We start from the raw sequence: 9064 nt of genomic DNA, 5'->3' as shown, positions 1-9064 counted from the left end.
AGTGAGGCGTTGTAAGTCCCAAGCGGCTCTACTCCGAGTTGGGTGACGTGCGAAGCTGCGTTGAGTTGTGTTGTATTGTTGTGGTGTTGTCCTATATGTAGGAACGTCTGTGTGTGCGTGGGTGTCAGCACAAGGCTTGCTGTTACCTTATCGGCGGGTAGACCGTCGATGTCAGCTGAGTCACCTTTGTGGGCCATAAATTGTATGTGTAGTGGCGGCAGGACGAGTCTTGGGAACGAGGGCCTGACTGTGAGCTGTATAGTCAAATGGGTCGCGGTTGTGTGGAGTGATTTGAGTGCAAGGAAAAAAAATAGTTCTCATGGTCCAGCGAGTGGCGATGACCTGTACAATCATGTATGTGGCAAAAGGGTAGCTACAAGGCCTCCGGTGTAATCCCTTCCGGTTTACTGAGGATACACTTCTCCGGCTTCATCAAAGGCATACATTAACAAACCATGGAGCGACACGGGGAACTGGGTTTGCTGAAGTAAGATTTCCCTCAAAAGTTGTTGCGGTCGCGGTCCGACTACTTGCCCCCCCCCCCCCGCCAAGTTAGTTGTCACCACCAATTCGAAACCAGTCGTCTTGGCAAGTGCCTCTCAAAACAAGACCAAATTGTGTCCAATAGATACGATTATGTGGAAAACGAGTTGCTCTTATCTGTCATCACGCTTCAACTGGAATTGCCCAGAATGGGTCTATGGCACGCTAGCCGTCCACGCCATTGGTCTAAAAATTATCCACTCAGGTTCCAGTACGCAGCTGACTTGTATTGCAGTATACATGTCATGTATAACAGTTATAACAAGCAATAAAACTCAGGAGGTTGTTTCACTGGGAAACAGTGTAGATGATTGGAGTGGGTGAAAAAGGCGAATCAGTTACGGTTGTCGGCAAAAACAATTTCCAAACAACATCAAAAATGTCACCGGGACGCAATGAAAGGGTGACACAACCAACATCCTATTTGTCGACGATATCGCTGATAATTCGACTGATTTTTCACACTTCTGGGCGAATTGACTGAGCTGTATTTGTTGAAGCATTTCGCTTTTATTGATAAAATCTTGACACTTGAAAGAACTTCTTATCCAGCACCTTCCGAAAAAAGCTATATTGTAAAGAGGTCACATTCGTTTGTGCGCTTGCTGTAAGGAACTAATAACGCCGTGTGGTAGGTGTTTAGGGACGATATCGCTTTTACCTTTCTGTAGCAGGCAGCTTAGATACAATAGCACGAAAGGTATCTTCCACCCAATCTCAGCTTGCTGACGTGTGAAGATGAGCTGGCTTCCTGGATGCCTCGGGTTGCAACCGTCCAAGCACAAAATATTGCATGGTGACTGTAAAGAAAATCGGTTCACCCACATGAAGACCACTCCTTCCGACCAAGGATTACTTTATGGATCTTGGAAGAATGCTCTTCATAAGGGTGAGGAAACTTTAGCTCCAATAAACGTTTCCACCATGAATATGGATGAGTATGCTCTTGTGTTGAAGAGTATATTCATACCGTGGCCAGTCACTGCTTGGTGACCCCCCTTGTTATTCCCAGGTATCCAAAAAGAGATAAATAACTTGAAAATGTTTGTTATTCGCCTGCTGTGCTGAGTCACTGTACTCCCATGGAACCAAAAAAGCACTATACCATGCCGAAATCCTAGTGTAACTCGTGCTAGGACTTCAGAGGACGACATTTTCTTCATTTTTGTGCACATGAAACTTCAGTCGTTTAATCGCTATACCGAACGGTACACAATGGTCAGAAGACTACCGGGTTGCGGAAACCCAGTTAGGATTGATAGAAAGGCAAGGATGGACATGAATCCTCTTCTGAGCTTACGTGCGGTCAATTCAGGCGTTTACCTCGAGGATGAGCCAGGATGTCTTGACTGTGGTTTGTTCTATATGAAGTTGACTATCAACCATACAGTGATGTGCTCTGCCACGTGAATGTCCTCCTTTTGGAACGAAACCCCAAAAGCGCGATCAGGGATCTCTCAACTGGTCGCTACTCAAAGGCATAGCTTATCTGTTATTCAGAGACACGGCACATCGGTTTTCATTGTTTTGTTAGACCTATTTTATTGTTCTTCACTGGTCTCCCTTCTACTTTGCCTCTTCGCCTGCTGACTGTGACAAAACAAGTATTTTCCTCATGATCTCTCCGTATTTATGGAATTGTTTGTCACTATTCCGAAGGGTCGACCGAGTCTTCGAATTAATGGATTGTTGTAGCACTTCATCGCAATGTCTCCGATCATTCATTTCCAGGGCTATCGGAAAATAAATACGAATCCAAATGCACCATGTGATCTCACTGTATCCACTGTCCAAGAGAAGGTACCTCCAAAAGACGATGAAGTAAGTAGTAATGCTCTGCCTACTGAAAAAATATTTGGAGCTTGTAGTCGCTTTAAAACAACCGCGGCCTTCAGCTTTTCATGGCACGCCTACGTGCCAGTTGAGATGATTGACCACAAAGTACAAACGATCGACCACGTACACATGACCGATCCTCCTGTGTCCACCCGATAACCTTTAGCCAGAGCACGGCATGTTAGTTGACCGAGCCTTTCCGGAGCCGTCCGATTGAGAACATCTGTATTTTGAGCCAAATTTGCGGAATGGGTTGGCAGTCTAGCTTTTTGCTTCACGTTTGTGCCTCCGTTTCCAGTATTGCGCGCATGCGAATTCAAGTCAGTGGAGATGGGCTGTTTCGGCTGCCTGATAGATTTCAATGAATTGCGTCGTGAAACTTAAGTGTTGTTTATTTTCACTATTAGATGTAACACCAGTAGTTTGGAACATCGCTTACCGTACTTGTCCATGGTGTTTTACCGTAACAAGCTCCACGAGGTCCTTCATTATACTTGATATGTTGCTCAGATTGACCACTACAGACTGCTACAGACTGTACTACAGACTGCTGTGATGTTACACTTGTATCGTTTGCAGGTAGCGATCCAACTCTACAGTCAGGGCTAGTTGGCTTAGTTTCATAGAGTGCGTTTTCACAGAAACGATTTTGTACTAATCGGTTGTTCTGACCAACTCAACACGACCCAGTAAGGGAAGCCTCCCACCCCTGGGGACTACTCTGCAGAGCTGTAGATAACTGTGCTATTTAACAACTGGAAATCTGCAGTCACGCAACCATTATGTGATCAATTTTTGCCGCACATTCTTATGACTGCAAACGGTGGATTTTCTCATACACATATATCCTCTTGTAGAGAGTTTAGAGTGCTCTTCAAAACCAATAGAGATAACAACCTATTTCGAGAGTTCAGGCAACAGCTTGTGAAGAGTGGTGATGATATTTTCACCGGACCTTATAAGAAGATCAACATATTCCCCTGGTCACCTTTGCCGGGCTTGTTCGATTTTGGCGTCGCGAGGTTTATACTGAGAAGAGCTTGAACTGCTCTGTACTCGTCCCGAAAGGTGCAAAGCTGCAATCGCATGTTTTTTCGATAAGTCATCGTATAGAGTGGAATGACAAGACTTGCTTAAAGAAATATGGTTGTGTGGAACGTTTTTCACAAATTTCGCGTTACGAACTCAGTGCTGACAAACAATGAATGCCACCTTGGTTGAATTCAGTTCAGTTCACTTCATGGACCGTGCACCAAAGTGCGGTGGTTCCAGCTGCTACAGCTTCATTCACCGAGGATAGGGAGGAAATTGGGAAAGGAGAGCCACGCGTTGGATACGATCGCCCAGACTATGCACTGGCGACAAGCAGATCGGTCTATTCAGAATGGCAGAACGCTTTGAAGGCGATAGCTTTGATGCGAAAGGACCATTGGCTACGTGACACGGTCATATCTATCAGGGACACTACCCATTGGTTTATCTCGTCCCGTTTTCTCTCTATGGAGAGACGAAAGTTAAGAACGTGACTGAGTAAGGGCTTGAGTGAAGCTTTCGTAGAACCGGTTCCACGAAAGTCTCCCCACGTAAGCGGTTGGTTACGTAAGTCCCAGTAAAACACGCTCTTGAGCAAACCGTCATACTTCGCTTCATTGTCCTTTAACAACTGTCTTAGGTTGTTGGCTCTATGTGTAAACACCTTGTGCAACTCTTCGAGGACATCAACTGTTCATTGATTGTAGTTGAATGATGTGGCATGTATTTGCATGTATATTTGGAGCCTTAACTATGGGGAGTTTTTGTTACGAGATCCGTAATTTTCTCCTCATTTCCAGTTACTTGTCATCGTTCGAACTCCCAAAATCGACGTCTCTTCATTATGCACCTGAATACATTCTTCCTTAACACATTTCCAGGAGACGGTCGTAAAATCTACTTGCATATTATTGACCAATTAATGTATCAGGTTTATTCAGAGCAAAATTGAGATTCGGGACAAGTTCTGGAACGTCTCATGGATGCTTAGATTGTTCTCTTCGTCATTGGTGTTACAGTTAGTGCTGATAGTAATAATAATGATAATAATAATAATAATGATAATAATAATAATAATAATAATAATGGTGAAGTTTGACTCATCCAGAAGTGGAAATAGGATTGCTGACACACAACCCACCTCTCTACTATGTTAATGAATATCCCTAGGGTTATTTCCAGTCAACTTGAAAAAGCTTGGGATTGCTTGGGAAGTTATCGTTTCAGAAGGGTTTGGTAAGTAGTCAGTGGATTTATAGCTGGGCAACGTTTCGCTTTTGACGAAAAATGCCTCATTAGGACAAGGTAGCAGGTCACTAGATTGGCCGAGTTTCAGGGTCGGATAGCCTGTCAGCAAGGTCTCCGACTAACACGCTAGGTCAGTGTTTAGTGTCGAATAAACTGTGTCGGTTAGTACGGGTGTCTGAGTCCAATGACCCGTTAGTCGAGATTGATTCAGAAGCATTTTGGATAGGTTTAGGTCCTTGATCATCTGACTCAGGACGCTTCAGTTGATGATTTCTCTTAGGTGCCGTTTGGAAATTTTGTTGATCTGTGTGGGTTCATGGGTACTACAGTAATTTGGTCAGAATGGGTGAGATTACGGGGGGCTGTGTGCTTCAGGCCTAAACCACTTCTAATAGCTCCTCTTCACTGTCTTAAAACCCGATCTGTCTAGTGACGTATTCATTTGACCTGAAGAAGCTTCCGTGCCAAAAGCGAAACATTAGCCCTACTGACCGTTAAAAAAAATTTCGAAACAAAGATTTCCCGGTTACTTCAAACGCGCAAGCATTCGTCTGGAGGCCCTCTAGAAACATCCAGTACCAAACCTCTACAAAAAATTAACTCAACTCACCATCGCTGATCATTTCGTGCTGATCTTCCCGCATTGCGTCCGTCTCCCCGTAATCGAGACCAATAGGTCACCAGTTTTTACTCTCATTGTAGAAGTATCAATGAACGGCGACCCGCAGCAAACACGAATCAGTCACACTGTTCTTCAGGAGCGTCGATTTCTTGGTAATCCTGGTGACTCCTCACGCTGAAAGTCGACTTGGGCTCCTTTGACACCAAAAACACGATTTAATCCAGTAAATGCAGTCTAACTGAGCGGTGAGTCTACCGGGTTCACGTGCGTTCAGATTCGAGTGGATAGTCGTCTGTTCACCCTAAATTTCTGGAAGGACGCTACATTCGAACGATGCACTCAATTCGCATCATTTTGGTTACAAGATTGGGAATATCGTGGGCTATAAAGCCAGTGAAACATGATTTGATACCTAAAATGTTACGAACTGTGCTCGCGGTCATCATGGACGGGATGATCAATCGTTGGCATACCCATCATGAGCTTCCTTTCACCAATGACTCCCCATACAACAGACCCTTTGAGTTGGTTCCTCCAGGGCTGGATAAGTGCATTCGTTTTGTAGGCATGACATAGGCTCTGATTGAAAATACACCAAGTTTTATCGAGACTGACCAACGAATTGGCTGTATATCCAGTAACGATGAACCTCGAACATCCGACGTTTTCACAAGTGGAGAGACATTGTTGAACCAAGAACGCTGCGCATCTGATAATGTAGTGCTATAAAGTGCTACAAAATAGCACTAAGCTGAACGTCTTTCATGATTGCCCTTTTGGTGCTGAGTTTGTTCACGAAATAGACAGATAGGTTCTGTAGAAATCCGAGTGATCTCCCCGGGTTTTATTTCACATCACACTTGGAAGGCAATTAGTGACAGCATGGAAGTGGAGGTAGGTTAAGGGGAAAAATCTGGTGGCATTGAACGAGTAGGTGCATTTTCTCGGAACTCAGACGTAACTAGATGGTATCTACTCGTGATTTTACTGTTGCCGACAATCAAACCTTTAAAATCATCCAGCTTTTTGGGTAGACGATATCCCCTTGAGCCAGTACTTAGGGGGAAGGACAATCATCTCTAGTTGTCCTGCACGATTACAGGCCATCCGATGTAAGTGAATGCCGCCCACCAGAAAATGTACCCCATAGGAAGGCGGGTCAGTTGTCAGAGGTTCCAACTTACCCGGATCGATGCCGTCAATCCATAATTATGGAGCTAACTGGTGACAACCTAATCATGTTTTTTTCTTTTCCACAAACGTAACGAAAAAGTCCACGATTGAACCTCTCTCTTCTTGTTACTTCCAAGGACAGGGTGAAAACAGATTCTTCTGGCCTCAGGAAGAAACAAAAACCCAAATTCTATCCATTGTTCACCGAAGGGGCTCGTGGCGATCATCTCGTTTCCCTGCTGCCTGGGCGTCATCCTTGTCAATGTCTTGCTACCAAACACCAACTTGTGAGTAATTGCACCAGTTGTGGTCGCATCGTCTGTGCACAGGAAGGTTCCGGCCCCTGCTTTTTTTGTGGCAATCTTGTTTGCTCTAAGGAAGAGCGGGATAAAATTGCTTTGGGCACCAAGCAGGCAGTGAAGCTGAAAAATCGCCTTTTGCATGCCCCATGGGCACCGGGTACCCAAACTCCTCCTTATCGCCGTAAATCCTGCGCCAAGCGGGCGAACGCAGTCGACGTTCCAGGATCCTACGATGATGAGAACTCTCAGGAGGAAGACGAAGACTGGGACCTTATCNCCTCTCTACTATGTTAATGAATATCCCTAGGGTTATTTCCAGTCAACTTGAAAAAGCTTGGGATTGCTTGGGAAGTTATCGTTTCAGAAGGGTTTGGTAAGTAGTCAGTGGATTTATAGCTGGGCAACGTTTCGCTTTTGACGAAAAATGCCTCATTAGGACAAGGTAGCAGGTCACTAGATTGGCCGAGTTTCAGGGTCGGATAGCCTGTCAGCAAGGTCTCCGACTAACACGCTAGGTCAGTGTTTAGTGTCGAATAAACTGTGTCGGTTAGTACGGGTGTCTGAGTCCAATGACCCGTTAGTCGAGATTGATTCAGAAGCATTTTGGATAGGTTTAGGTCCTTGATCATCTGACTCAGGACGCTTCAGTTGATGATTTCTCTTAGGTGCCGTTTGGAAATTTTGTTGATCTGTGTGGGTTCATGGGTACTACAGTAATTTGGTCAGAATGGGTGAGATTACGGGGGGCTGTGTGCTTCAGGCCTAAACCACTTCTAATAGCTCCTCTTCACTGTCTTAAAACCCGATCTGTCTAGTGACGTATTCATTTGACCTGAAGAAGCTTCCGTGCCAAAAGCGAAACATTAGCCCTACTGACCGTTAAAAAAAATTTCGTTTCGAAACATTCCCGGTTACTTCAAACGCGCAAGCATTCGTCTGGAGGCCCTCTAGAAACATCCAGTACCAAACCTCTACAAAAAATTAACTCAACTCACCATCGCTGATCATTTCGTGCTGATCTTCCCGCATTGCGTCCGTCTCCCCGTAATCGAGACCAATAGGTCACCAGTTTTTACTCTCATTGTAGAAGTATCAATGAACGGCGACCCGCAGCAAACACGAATCAGTCACACTGTTCTTCAGGAGCGTCGATTTCTTGGTAATCCTGGTGACTCCTCACGCTGAAAGTCGACTTGGGCTCCTTTGACACCAAAAACACGATTTAATCCAGTAAATGCAGTCTAACTGAGCGATGAGTTCACGTGCGTTCAGATTCGAGTGGATAGTCGTCTGTTCACCCTAAATTTCTGGAAGGACGCTACATTCGAACGATGCACTCAATTCGCATCATTTTGGTTACAAGATTGGGAATATCGTGGGCTATAAAGCCAGTGAAACATGATTTGATACCTAAAATGTTACGAACTGTGCTCGCGGTCATCATGGACGGGATGATCAATCGTTGGCATACCCATCATGAGCTTCCTTTCACCAATGACTCCCCATACAACAGACCCTTTGAGTTGGTTCCTCCAGGGCTGGATAAGTGCATTCGTTTTGTAGGCATGACATAGGCTCTGATTGAAAATACACCAAGTTTTATCGAGACTGACCAACGAATTGGCTGTATATCCAGTAACGATGAACCTCGAACATCCGACGTTTTCACAAGTGGAGAGACATTGTTGAACCAAGAACGCTGCGCATCTGATAATGTAGTGCTATAAAGTGCTACAAAATAGCACTAAGCTGAACGTCTTTCATGATTGCCCTTTTGGTGCTGAGTTTGTTCACGAAATAGACAGATAGGTTCTGTAGAAATCCGAGTGATCTCCCCGGGTTTTATTTCACATCACACTTGGAAGGCAATTAGTGACAGCATGGAAGTGGAGGTAGGTTAAGGGGAAAAATCTGGTGGCATTGAACGAGTAGGTGCATTTTCTCGGAACTCAGACGTAACTAGATGGTATCTACTCGTGATTTTACTGTTGCCGACAATCAAACCTTTAAAATCATCCAGCTTTTTGGGTAGACGATATCCCCTTGAGCCAGTACTTAGGGGGAAGGACAATCATCTCTAGTTGTCCTGCACGATTACAGGCCATCCGATGTAAGTGAATGCCGCCCACCAGAAAATGTACCCCATAGGAAGGCGGGTCAGTTGTCAGAGGTTCCAACTTACCCGGATCGATGCCGTCAATCCATAATTATGGAGCTAACTGGTGACAACCTAATCATGTTTTTTTCTTTTCCACAAACGTAACGAAAAAGTCCACGATTGAACCTCTCTCTTCTTGTTACTTCCAAG

General features: G+C 44.8%; 1 protein-coding gene across 1 annotated transcript in view; it reads left to right on the top strand.

Moving 5' to 3' along the window:
• T265_03633 (hypothetical protein) overlaps window positions 1-9064 on the top strand; it is a gene marked incomplete at both ends in the record, with an annotated part of 31056 nt that overhangs the window by 6600 nt on the left and 15392 nt on the right. The window contains 2 exons of the mRNA XM_009168168.1: window positions 2275-2364; window positions 6592-6741. Coding sequence (XP_009166432.1) covers window positions 2275-2364; window positions 6592-6741 — 240 coding nt within the window. The remainder of the gene's footprint in view (window positions 1-2274; window positions 2365-6591; window positions 6742-9064) is intronic.

The sequence above is a fragment of the Opisthorchis viverrini genome, assembly GCF_000715545.1.
Source record: "Opisthorchis viverrini unplaced genomic scaffold opera_v5_55, whole genome shotgun sequence".
Taxonomy (NCBI): Eukaryota; Metazoa; Platyhelminthes; class Trematoda; order Opisthorchiida; family Opisthorchiidae; genus Opisthorchis; species Opisthorchis viverrini.
The sequence above is the reverse complement of the archived record's forward strand: the minus strand, read 5'-3'. Positions and strand labels throughout refer to the sequence as shown.